Consider the following 14,067-nt stretch of genomic DNA (forward strand, 5'->3'; position numbering starts at 1 on the left):
CCTTTGGTTGTTAACTTAAGCCTGGTGATGGAAATTGCAAAGTTATCAAGTAAGAATCCCTATGGTCAAAAGATCAGGAAGACATGTTCCTTAATCCAGAATCAATAACAATGTGGTGTCAAGCATGGCATACCTCACAGAGTTTGACAAAGGGTGTACATAAAATGTTAAATGTGGCTCTCTCTAGTGCTACAACTGCTTAAGCACAGTCAGTCTCCGCATGGTTTAAAGCAGCAGTTGTAAATATTTTTCCTTCATTCTAATTAACTGTGAGGCATAACATGCATTGATTAGGAAATGTATGCCATTACCATCTTGGATGCATTTACTTGCACAGAGTGAGAACTGCATAAGCATAGAGTAATTTCCACAGAAGAAAGTAAAAAGAAAGCAGAACATCCACTAGGCAGAATTGCTGGCTTTGAAGTCTTCTTCAGATTTGTGACACATTAGATAAAAGCTTCATAGTGCAAATATGTTTTTTTCTATTCCAGAGTGGAAGTAACATTTGTTTTAGCATAGTGTATATTCATATACCGCATCTGTATACACATACAGTTTAATGTCTTCTGTGTATACTGTATTTACATTGACAAACTGTACATAACTGTATACTCACAGAAGCACACACTCCTCTATACTATGGGTTTTCCTTTTGGCAATAATCACGGAAGCAAAATGGATAAACACTTGTATTTATATTTTACATTAAGAAAAATAATGTTGGTTAATATTTTTACTGTTATCCACAATGTTACACTTTGACAGTTCATCTTTAATACCTCCACTTTGATGTTTGGAAATCTGTCATAATTTGGTTTTCCTTTTATAAGAGTGATTCTGGAAATAAATACCAAAGTGCATTTGAGTCCAAATTTGTATTTAACCTGGACACCAACAATCATGTTTCTTTAACGCATGAAACAATTTTTTCTTTAATTTTGGGCATTTCACTGGAAAAGCTCTTGTAGAAGCAAAATAAAGCCATAAACATTTTTTGTAAAAATAAAATTAAATATAAAAGCAGGCTCATCTTAAAACCATTAGCTTATCAACTATAAAATAATCCTTATTTCTGACTCAGCCTATTTACGCCAGACCCACCTTTCTAATTCTGCCGACAAAAATGGAAGGTAAAATCCATTAACTATTATTCACACGTTCATGTCTTCAATTTCTCTGTATAAAAATCCCGATAAAAAAATATCTTTGTGCAGTAGAATTTAGTGCAATTCAATGAGGTTTGCGTTTCTCATTGGCACTTGCTGAAGTTTCCACTTAACAATAGTGTAGCCTTTCTCTCAGAACTGATTAAAAATAGCTTTGATCTGATGGCATAAACATATGGCAAGCCAAATGAATACTTAAGAGACATCTTAAAATGAACTCAGATATCCTGATGTGTATATTTCAAGATATCCTAAATGCCCTTTCAAATATCTCAAATGTAGTTCAAAATCATTTAAAATTACATCCTTGTCACTTAAAGATATCTGAAATGCATTCTGAGATATCTTAAAAACAATAGTAAGAGATATTCAAAAACATAAACATTTTACATATAGTGATTCTGGAATATTAGATAATGCATTTGAGAAATCAGTGTTTTGTATAAATCTTAAAATGTAAAGAAACTTATTTTAAGACATCCAGAATTAGATTTCAGTTACCTTTCAATGCAGTTCATCTTTTTAGATATCTGGCATTCATTTTGAAATATCACTAAATGTTAATATGACCTGCCATATAGACATTTGTACCCCAATTCACAATTTGACTGCTGTATAGACCAGGCCATCTTAGCTGTTGATAAAAATGATGACACCAAAGTCTTTTTCCTTACATTTCAGTGGGTTAACAGAAGTCATTTGGCGCAGGAGAGTGAACAGCAGTATTGCTCTTCAACCATTAAAAAGCAGGCTCCAGAGGCTTTTTGTCCTTAAATCATTTTCTTTTTCAAAGCATGTAACATGCACTTCAATATCATCCATTGCAAAGATTAGTTAACTGACCAAGATTAACAATATCTACTCTATACAACATGACTGTCCGAGGACGTAATGGCCATTTTTGTACTGCTTGTGTTCTGTTACCTTGTGGGTGTAGATGAAAAAGGTGCACTATAACCCATGGGTTGCTTACTGATATACATTTGCTACAATCTGATAGAACTGCTAGAACCTTTGTTCTGCAGTGCGTCAATTGGCTGTGGCCACACTGCTGCTTTTAGCACTGACTCATCTCAAAGTTTCTGTTTCTACATGATGAACAAAGTTTTCTTAAAATAAAAGTTGAAGTCAACAAATGAAAACAAAAGTGTAGCTAACAACATAGTATTATTCCAGAACTTTACTATGCACATATTTTGTGCGTGCACAAAATTAATTTTGTCTCTGTACATGTTAAATATATTCACATTTAGTGGATAGTCCATTTTAAGTTATTACCTAACACTTGTGATCGTGTAGCTTAAAAAGGATGCACCTTTTTTAAAGGTTGACAACATGATAGTTTGAATAAAAATTGACACACTGAAAAAGTTAATTATTATTGAAGCATGTCTTCCAATTGTTTTTCTTTGTCTTCTTAGTTAGTGAGAAGGGGAGCAAAGGTCAAATGCACATATGTAACAAAATTCACACCTTTCTTGTTATATTTTATGCATAAAGATGATATTTTACAGTCTGCTTATGAAGCTGACACAATATATATATATATATATATATATATATATATATATATATATATATACACATATACACACACACACACACACACACACACACACATTTAACTCCATCCAGCAGTATACATTCTATTTATTACCGAGCTGCTGTTTTTACTGAAAACAGAACTGAGCAAAATTAGTTATCCCACAGTGATATTCTTCTTAATGATTCTGCACACATCTTTCAGGTTTTAGTGAGGTTTTCACTAACGGAAAGGCCAACAATGAAGTTCTCTGAAAGACACTGTGATAACCATATACCAAAGACCTCCTCCAAAGCTATACACAGTCTTGTCCCAGACACATACACATGGCAACTGGTCACTTCACTGAACAGGTTAGCACAGCTTACGACATTTCTTAAACATCAGTAATTTGTGTAGTTAACAAATGCCTGTTGAAAAGTTAATCTGCAGGCTATTCAGAGTTTTGTCCCTTTGAATGGGCTTCCAGGAGACACTGACACCAGAGCAGATTTTAAACCCATTTCCACCTTAAAAAACTGGTATTTGCATCAAATAGAGTACACTGTTGTAGTAGGGCAGCTTAGGAACGACAACAGGTTATGGCATCTTGGGATACTGCCAAATCCACTATTAATGAACTGTTAATGCCAAAAGATCAAAGCTCCACTTAATGTGTATTGACAGGCAGCACATAATATCTTTAACAAAGACAAACTCTAAATGATAATATTAGTACACAGCTATTCTAGATTTTAAAAAATGGTATGAAGAAATATGATTATAAAATCTGTACTGTGACAAATCTGAAAAACATATTGATCTGTTACAAGTTTTGTATGCATACATATATATTTTCCCTCTACTTGTAAAGCTTGAAGATTATTGAAAAAAATGTTTTAAAGGAAGCAAACAAATCAGCTAAAACTGGCTCATTTTATTTTTTTTCTGTTTTTTTTTTTCAAAATTTGACCATTTATTGGCTGGTATCTCTTTATGGGTAAATATGGCAATTTGTTCTTATTCAAACAAAACTAAGCATTAGAAGGAACAATTTTGGGAAACTTTTGTATTATTGCCAAGTTTTGTCAAAGAATCCACTTTGGAACAGTATCTTTCTCAGCTCTGCACCATGGTTGTATGCATAACCTCTACAAAGGAAGGCTGAATACCTTATGAGTTTATGTTAATGGATGTTGGGAGAGAATGCACTGGAGAAAGTAAATATTTACGAGTATTTTGCAATTGATCATTTGGGTAGTAGCAATCTGATGGGCTTGCAAATTTAAACATATAGTGAAAAGAAAACCATGTAAATACAATCAGACAGGAGCAACAGGAAGGCTTTAAAGCACCTGTCTTTGAATTGACTGTGTATCAGCATGAAAGAAACTTAGAAGAATGGTGTGTGATATCTAGCAAGCATAACGTTGGAAGTGCTTTATTCACGCTTGGAGTGTTTAATAGCTCATACATAAGAAATTCCCCAAACTGTATTAATTCTGCTGAAATATTTGTTTTAGTATTTGTACTACTTCAAATGACCAAGTCCATTAGCCCTCTCAAAATGGCTCTGAGTGTATCTCATGCCTGATACTACTTAAGATAGTCTCACTTAGATATTCTCTCCCTGACTTAACACTAATCTGGACTGGAGTTAGTTTAAAAAAAAAAAAAAGTATCACTGTATGGGAGGTATTTTTAACATGTTTAGCTCTATACATGTCCTACTTCTGAGAAAAAACTAAATGTGTTCTTCATTCCTTTACACCAGAATGACTTAAGAGTTCAGCAACATGAGCATACTTGACTTTTTCTGGAAAGGACAACTTCAGGCCAATGTCTTTATGAGGAGGTGTTTCATTATACCTGACAAAAATGTATTACTTCCTACATTTGCTGGATTGCTATATCAATAAAACTCAAGAACCTGAACCATTTAGCAATAAAGAACACATAACCAATAGATGACTAAACATTTATGTAATTTCCCCTTTGCATAAATTACATGCGTTTACAATAATTGAATTGTAATGATTAAGTGGGAAATTAAACGTTTGTTAAATGCTATTAACACATAAAATGGTCGTTCCTGAGAATTTAAGTTAGCTCTTCTAGGCTTATATATATATATATATATAGAATTAGAATTACTGGGTGCAGTTTCTAAATTTTATAATATAATGAAAAGTTAGTGAAATTAAACCTAAAATTGGGTTTGCCTGCTTCCCAAAAAACAAAGTAAATGCTTATTGGCTATAAAGCTTAAAGTTCGTGAATTAAATGTGGAAAGTGAAAAAAATGACAATTTATCTGATATGTACAATAGTGCAGAAACCTCCAAAGAAGTGCAAGAGAAGCTAAGAAATATAGATTTGTGACGGCAGACTTCTTTTTTATGTTTGTTTTTTCTTTTCTGATAAAGACTGAAGAAGTATTAGAATATTGTCCTCTAAAAAGTACAGGGTTTAATTGGTTAATTTCACCAATCTGCAGTTAAAAAAAATAAATCCAATAAGCTCTCCTACAAACAAAGCAATTCTTCAAAAGCTTCCTAAACAAACAGGTCAGAAAAATAATGAAGATCAACAAGAAAAATATATTACGTAAGCAGCTGCTAGATGCATAAAAAAGTCTCAGTTAAGACCTGAAAAACTAGAAACGATAAAAAGGTTTTGAAAATTTAAGAAGCAGTTCGATTCTTCCTCTGTTTTATAACATCCATTTGTTTTCTCAATTAAAAAATTCACTGCTGCCCAAACCAATATAAAGTTTTTTCTGCATTATTTCCCATTTTCATTGAACGTATGTGTTTTTGGTTAGTTTTTTTTTTCCCCCAAATAACAGAGAAGATGGAAGAGTATTTCTTTTTCCTTTTAGAAAACCAACCAAAGCCATGAGATTATACACTGTACAAAGTAGAGGCCCGTCTTCATTCTACCACCAAACACTCCAAAAAAGGTGGTTTTAAGAAAAAGCATACTGTCTCTGTACGAGTCTGACTTTATTAATACCAGTTTGTAGGGCCAAAGTCTGTCAGCAAGGAACTTCAGAAAGCACCACTTTCAGTCAATAAATCGTTGACAGGCTTTTTTCCACCGGCAGGCTGTACACCACAACTCTTTTTTCTCCATCCCATATACCTTCCGGCATTTTTTGGCTTCTCCACGAGGTTTCCTGAAAATAAAAAAAAACAATAAAAAAAAAAAACAAAAAAAAAAAAACAAAAACACCAGAATTCTTCTTAAGTATTCTTATATATGCAGTTAAAAATGCAAAGAATTACATTGAAGATACCTAAATATAAGATGTTTTAGAAATACATGATTTTATTAGACCTGTTTAAACATTTTAGATTAAGGCATTCTTTCACAGGGGTTTATTCCCTTTATGACACTCCCAGACACAAAAAATCTATTTAATAATGTTACGTTGGGTAGCCAAGGGAAAAATTGCAGTCTATTTCAATGCATTTATATTGATATGATTGGCATTTTTTTATGTTAACCAAATATTTAATGCCAAGTAGACACAGGATAACCCTTTCTTGATATGTACAGTTTGTAAAAAATGTACTATAAACCATACCATAAATTAGAACCTTATGTGAAGAAAAAAAAATTAACTGTATAGAGGACAATTTTGAAAAATTTGAACAATACGGCACTGTTCAACTTTGGCCACATTTACAAAGCTTCCTAATGAAGTATTTTACTCAAAATGCTCATATTCCACACACATTTTGTGTCAGGTTAATCTAGTCATTTATGCAAAGTGCAACCTTTTAACAAGATCTGAGCATCATGCATCTTTAATATTAACTGTTACCATGCTTTATTGCACACATAGGAAAACGGGGCCAAAATAGAATATGCTAAAGTTTTATATGAGGATAAATCAAAAAGTAAAGGCAATGTGGAAAATTAAGCTGTAACCACAACAGATTGAAGCTGACGCAAAACAAGTTTTTGATGGCTGATGAGTACGTTGATCTTAGTGGTGCAGTGGACTTTGAGGTTTTGATTTTTGGATTTTGTTTTGGGTTAGCAGCTAGTGTTTTTGATTCCTGTATTTCACCTTTTGTCTATACTAAGAACAAGTTTGTGCTTTCCCCCTAAATCACATTTAATTAAAATTCATATAATTTTTTCCAAGTTAAATGAAAGTGCAAAATTTAAAAATGCAAGCAATTTTGATAAAAAATCATATACAACATTATTTAAGAAACATCCAACTGTGAAGTTATTGAGAAAGACCAATACACAAAGTATGTGCAACATTTAATTAAAATTACTAAGTTATATGGCAGAGTTCTTTCCCCAAATCCAAAGTGTCCAAATCTTGGAGAACAGTGTTGGAAAAGCAGGCAGTCTGGAATGGAGTCTAGCTCATTTGACAGCATGCAGTTAATAACAGAATTGCAGAAACTGAAGACTATTTGACCGTTCAGCATTTAAAGACAAAAAGGCTACAATCATAATCAAAGACTTCTGGCCACTTAGAGAAGAGGTCAGTGCCAATCTATACAGGAGCAATGCGTCATAACTGTAAACATAACACAACAAACAATGCTAATAGTGACTCGTTCAAACTGCACAGGAAACACAGCATGCTATAGATACTGTATATAAAAGAAACACTTACTAGCCTAACACAAACGCATAAATAAAGAATTTTGTCAATAAACTGATGTCCTCCACAGCTGTACTTTTTGCAATGTATTTTCTAAGCTGTGTATTTTGTATAGTTTAGCTTATGGCCTTACATTATATCTTGGGATCCAAGATGGCCAATAAATGATGACATACCTTTAATGATTTTTCCAGCACTATTGTTTGTACCTATTAAGAGTTAAATATGCAAGTGTTTGACTTGCTTGCTCATCTTAAGACTAAGGATGCTCTGATCAATCAGGCACCAATCTAAATAGTCTGATTTTCACTAAAAAAGACTTGAACAGTGATTGGTAAATCAGCCAATCACAAAAGCATAGACTTTCAGGCCTTGTTTTTCTAAGCTTTATAGTATATTAGGTGCAATGCTCCTTTACACAAGGTATTAAAGTAATTGAGCAAGCACAGTTTTATTTTTTTTTCCTTTTTGCAGCAAACTTCCTACAGCGTAAACAAAGAGCAGCAAGTCAAGGCTTATTTTAGCAGTGTGGACTCTTCTGTATAGCAGAAAGCAAGAAGAATTTAGAACATTAGCCTTTACTTTAAAGAAAATGGAGTAATAATCCGAGAAAAAAGGAAATGGAGGGGATGTCCAGACAAATGGCAAGAAAAGCTACTTTATGAATTCAGACTTTTTTATTTTGTCCTTTAAATTAAAACGGACACTGTTTCAGTTTGAACAGTGAGCTTGAGTACAAGTGCAGCAGCTTACATTTTTAACTTTTAAAAGAAAAGGTAAAGAATAATTTGAAATTGCTGCTTAGTAAACAACAGGCTTGTCAGCTTAACAGCAAAATGTATCTTTTACTTATAAACCTGTCAGGCATGTTAGTCTTGTGTCTTCTTGATAAACAACTTATGAACTTGAAATCAGCGATCGGTACCAGCCTTAAAAACCTGATCAGAACATCCCTACTTAAGACTAACAGTTTCTATCACCTTTTCTAATTTTAGACTTTTCAGTGCTTTTCAATGCTTTTAATGCAACATGCAGCTGTAGCTTCCCTATGTTTGCCTCCATGTTGCTACTAAAGTCCCTGTTAAAGTAAAAAAAAAAAAAGTTCACCTAACCTTAATACTTGGTTGTGCAAATTTTAGCTGCAACAAATGCAATTCAGTTCTTCCAGGAACAGTTTTAATTCAGCCACACTGGTGGGTTTTCGACAATGAACTGCCCATTTAGGATCCCACCACAATATCTCTGTGGCTTCAAGTCAGTACTTTGACTAGGCCACCCTACAACTTTTGTTTTTTTTTAGCCATTCAAAGGCGGACTTGTGCATCGGATTGCCGTCCAGCTGAATAACCCAATTCTGCTTTAGCTTCAAATCATGGACTGATGACCATACATTCTCCTTCAGTATTTCTGGTACAGAGCTTAAGTCATGCTTTCCTCAATTATGAAAAGACGCACAGGCACTGCAGCAGTAAAGCATCCCCAAACCATCATAGTAACACCACCATGTCTGACTGTGAGCATACTTTTTTTTGCCCCATTTCTTTCCAAAAGTTCCACGTTTGACCCATCAGTATCTAAAACATAGTCTCAAAATTAAGTTGTTTCTTGGCAAATGTTAAATTAGCCTTTATGTTCCTCTTGCCTAGCAGTGAAATGGTACATATTAGTACCATTTATGCCCAGTGTCTTACTAATGGCATAATCATGAACGCAGACGTTAACTGATCTGAGAAAAACCTGAAGTTTCTTAGATATTTATCTGGGTTCTTCTGGTACTTCTTGGATGAATTTTCTATGCGTATTTAGAGGGATTTTGCCAGGCCACCCACTCCTGGGCAGATTTACAGCTGTTCCAAATTTTCTCAATTTGAAGATGATGGCTCTGTTTTCAGGGTTTTACAGATTGCTTTGTAACCTGTTTCCAACTGATATATTTTTAGTTAACATTCTTTCTTTGGGTTTTTGGCATTTCTTTTGCTTGAGGCATGCTGTGCTGATGACCGCTGAAAAGGTTATACTTAAATGGTGTTTATATTCAATAGGAATGGCAGCTATCGAGCATGGGTGTGTGTCTACTTGAATTTAACCCATTGTTTAAATTTGTGTGCGAGTGGGGGGCAGGGGGATTACTTTTTCATACTGGGCATAGAGGTGTTGCTGAACTTTTTCCTTAAACAAATCACATGGTCATTTAAAAACTGTGTAATGTGTTCACTCAGTTTATTTTTTGTATTTTATTCAATTTGTTTGGAGATCAAAATCAAGAGTTATAAATAAGGAAAAATAGATAAAGAAGGGGGGAAATATTTTTTCACAGCACATTTTCAAAACAGAGCAATTACTTGAAAAATGGTAGTTTAATGTAGTAAAATGTAATGCATTGCACACAGGTAAAAGTAATACTAATTATAAATAGAGGATGTAGAATTATGACTTACAAGTAATCTTGTCATCTTGAAACCACCAAAAATGATTTAAGGGTTTATATTAACAGAACATTCTCAATGTCTAGCCGATAAGAGAAATTCATTTTTAGATTATATAGTGAAAACTGTTGAATATAAATAAAGCAAAGGACATTGAGTACTGTGTGCAGATCTTGCCACCACAGTGCAAAGAAGAAATGGAAGCTGCGTTGAAAACAACGACCAAGTATATGCAGTAATTAACAGTTCTGACAGGTTGAAGGAAAGAAAAATTACCCAAAAGATAACTATGCACGATGACTACTTCAACTACTGTTCTTCAAAAAATTCAAAACCACTAATAAAGTTATCCAGCAGAATTCCTTCAATTAAACACTGAATCATGTACATTATAGGGAAATGATTTAAAGAATGAAGCCAGGAAGCACTTCCATCCATAAACAGTCAAGGAAATCTGAAACAAACTATCTAATCATGTAATAGAAGCAGAAACATGACACTTTTAAAATGCATCTATATGGTGGTCCAGATATAATTATGCAATTTTCATTATGCTATAACTTAAATTTATTACACAGAAAATCACCCGAAAAATCCCGGACCATCGAGAAGTGTGCAAATTGATGATATGAAGAATCGTCTTCGCATGGAACTGGAATGGTCCCCTCATAAATGAAAGTCATCCAGACGATCTGGATCTGCATGATTAGATCTGGACCACCCTGTAGATTATTTGTAGATATAGTGGCAATGCTTTTAGCTAACCAAATGAGCTGGATGAACTGAATGCCAAACTTTTATGACTCTTGCAAAATGCAACACTTACTATAAAGGTCTTATTACATTACATTAATAAGTAGGAATAGAGGATTAGAATAATAAAACCAGATTAAATCTTTTAGATCTAAATCACAAAAGTGTCAGTGATCATGGGTTTAATATAAAGAAAGTGGATTACTCTCATCACTATCATTTTCACCCCTTCAGTTTTCCTGATGACCCCGGAATGTCTTACCTAACTCCTGTGGCTGTTTTGGGAGCAGAGGAGAGTGTTGCCGATGTCTTGCTGACAGTAGTGTGTGGGACAGGCTGTCTTTTCTCAGCTATGTTGACAGTCCTCATCTGTGTCACAACACCCTGGAATTAATATTGAAACAGTCTCTTATTAATAATTATTGATGAATTTTTCCTTAAAAAATAAAACAATATTTGAATAAGAAGCCAATATACGTAACCAAGCAAGAAACAATAACATCTGAGCCAATGGGCAAATTAAGGACAGGACAAATATAAGAACTACTCCATTTAAAGGTCTCCTTTCATACCCTTAACAACTGCCTTCAATTTACACAACGTAAAGTACTATAACATGACTGTATCCATTCAGAATTTTAAGTCATCATAATATTTAGCAGAGATTCACCAGAATTTCACTTAGAGGCAGTGTAAATGCAAAAACAGAAATATATGTTCTTTGATTATATTTTCAGAAACTTCAAAGAAGTCTTAAAGTTAAGAAAAAAAAATTAAAAAATTAAAAATAATTAAAAAAACATTTTACTGCAAACCTTTTCAAATGAAAAGGGTATATTTTAAGCTAAAGCATTATAATTGAAACGTAGAGTAACAGTAAAGTGGGAATAACAGTCAGTTCAGTCAGGCAGTGTTCACATCTGAACTAAAATGAGACAGGGATAATGGCACAAATGGAGAGGTTGGGTGCTTAGTTGGTTGGCTTATAATAATTTTAAAAGGTGCGTTTTTTCCATATTTTTGCATTCTTTGCTGTTATGCTAAAGCACAATGCATTAACACTGTGTCCAAAAAGAACTGGAATGGTTGGTCCAAACAAGTTAAAAAAAATAAAATAAAAACATGAGTAAAACACCTACAATAAAAGGTCTTATTTAAAGCAGGTCTTTTGGGTCCCATTGAGAAGTGCTTACTCTGCTCTTACCGGTGAGCCTTTAAAAATCACAGGAGGTGACTGCCAGGATATGCTGATTCCATTCTCGTTAGGTGCAAATTTGGAGGACACAGGGATACTCATTGGGTTTGTAGCCTGAAAGGAAATCATATTAAAAAAAGTATAAACAGACCATTTCAATTAAATAAATCCTACAGAAAATATTTTCAATTAATTTGGAATGTAAAGAAAACTTAGTTAAAATTAGACTTTATTTTGTGTCAGTTTTGCTTTGGGTCCCTTTGTACTAACTCAGTTCAGGGGTGTTTCATTGTTACACAGTCAAAAAACCATAGTTAAAATGGACAGAACAAAGGTGTGTGCAACTAAGAGAATTCCATACTGATCCTTTATAATATCCTTTTTTATCTTATTTTTTATTGTTGTTATGGCAAAGGGGGCTTCATGTCTTTAAAATATAACAAGCACAAATATACATTTTCTTTTGTCTTCCTAGAGCCCAATGAGAATCAAGAGTGAATGGCTTAGTGGATTAGCTCCTGGATTTCAAACCAAAAGGTCATGGATTTAATCTCTATCATTCATGCATGATTGCACTAGACGGCATTTGTGAAACATCTTGGGATGGTGCACACTACAGGAAATTTCTAAATAATATAAACTTTACTTATGGAGAAGCAGATAGAAGATTCCAAAAGCTGAAGGATATTCTTTCATTTTTCTTATTGCTTTAACAGTGAAATACAGTCAACTGAAAACATTAAGAGAAATAAAACAATCTTAGCTAAGTTTCAGAAGCATAAATCATATGTAGATATTATGAGAGAAGCAAAAGTCTGATGAAGTGTAATATAATATGTGTTACATCATTACAAAATCCATCCAAAAAAATAGTTGGACCATCAACTCCATATTGGCTAGACAGAAAACACAACTGACTGCTTATCATACATTATATTTATGTATTATTTACTAGAATATATTGTATATCCCAGGACAGTGCATTGAATCAAGGGAGGTTGAGAATGTAATGTTATACTGTAATATACAGTATACTGCATTTAATGTACAATCTTGTAGTGTCTTTTTTGTCTTACACTGTAAAGTGGTTTGACAGAGATATGCAAGTAAGAACTTAATTGTAAAACATACACATGACAAAAATCTTAAATACTGCATAGGCTTATATTTCCCGATGACTGTTTTTGTGATCCAAATAAATACTGAACGCTTAATTCCACAATAATTTATTAAAAAAAGAACAATCTCCTTAGGGCATGGATGCTTTTTCAATCAAGTTCAAATAAATTAAATTAACTAGTTAATAATTCATTAACCCATAAAAGGAAAAACTAACACAGCAGTTTCCACTATTCAATTTCAAGCCATTATCTTCTGCTATTCATTATAATTTATACTCAAAACAAAGTTTTGATTGAGCCAAACTATGCAACAGTTATTGCCCAATTGTCCAATCTTTGTAATATCAGATATGCTAATTAGACCGGGGCTATTTAAAGTATAAATGCCAAATGTCCACATACGAATTTAAAATATAGTGAAGAGCAGTAATGCTGGATTGACAATTACTGCTGTGAGAAAGAAAACGGAAGCAATGTATTTTTAATATTCTGTAAATCGATTGTTTACCTAAAAAAAAACATCAGTTTCTTGATAGGATGTGCTGCGGTAGGTTGGCACCCTGCCCAGGATTGGTTCCTGCCTTGTGCCCTGTGTTGGCTGGGATTGGCTCCAGCAGACCCCCGTGACCCTGTGTTTGGATTCAGTGGGTTGGAAAATGGATGGATGGATGGATGATAGGATGTGATATTTTATGTTGCTAGTTTGTTTTAAAGGCTGCTTATTACACTGAATCTCTTTATTGACAAAATATGTCATTTTCTTGGATAACGAAATAGCACAATTTCTCTCTAGGAGACTATGTAAAAATATATTTTTTATACTAGTGGCTACATGAATGAAACAGACAGTGGCATATTCTGGTTGATTGAAAGGATTTATTGAAGAATAAAAGAGTTCACAACACTGATAAGCAATCAAATGAAATTTTCAAATTTTATGCTGGAGCCTGGTTGTTAAGTGTGAGGGCTTTGAAAAATATTACTAGACTGGAATGTTCATCTATGGCTGATGATTTTCATTAAAGCTTACCACTGACGCAGGGTCATTATTTTGTGTCATATTATTGCCCTGCTTAAGTGCACATATTTGCCAATTTAGGCACTTGGAACATGAGTGAATGCTTTAAGGATTCCGAATTTCCAGAGGACATATTTCTTTTTTTGTATGTAGTAAAATCAAGATCTGTTTTAGAATTTCAATGCACAGATGAATATTCTGCATGTTTTTATCCCTGCCTCACATCTTAAA

At 33.5% G+C, this 14,067-nt stretch overlaps 1 protein-coding gene across 1 annotated transcript in view; it reads right to left on the reverse strand.

Annotated features, from left to right (window-relative positions):
• Positions 1-2,768: 2,768 nt before the first annotated feature.
• The window catches only part of si:rp71-79p20.2 (zinc finger protein 704), a 150,467-nt gene continuing 139,168 nt past the window's right edge, over positions 2,769-14,067 (reverse strand). The window contains exons 7-9 of the mRNA XM_039734436.1: positions 11,707-11,811; positions 10,765-10,886; positions 2,769-5,868 (exon numbers count right to left, since the gene is read on the reverse strand). Coding sequence (XP_039590370.1) covers positions 5,757-5,868; positions 10,765-10,886; positions 11,707-11,811 — 339 coding nt within the window. The 3' untranslated portion in view covers positions 2,769-5,756. The remainder of the gene's footprint in view (positions 5,869-10,764; positions 10,887-11,706; positions 11,812-14,067) is intronic.

The sequence above is a fragment of the Polypterus senegalus genome, chromosome 14, assembly GCF_016835505.1.
Source record: "Polypterus senegalus isolate Bchr_013 chromosome 14, ASM1683550v1, whole genome shotgun sequence".
Classification (NCBI taxonomy): domain Eukaryota; kingdom Metazoa; phylum Chordata; class Cladistia; order Polypteriformes; family Polypteridae; genus Polypterus; species Polypterus senegalus.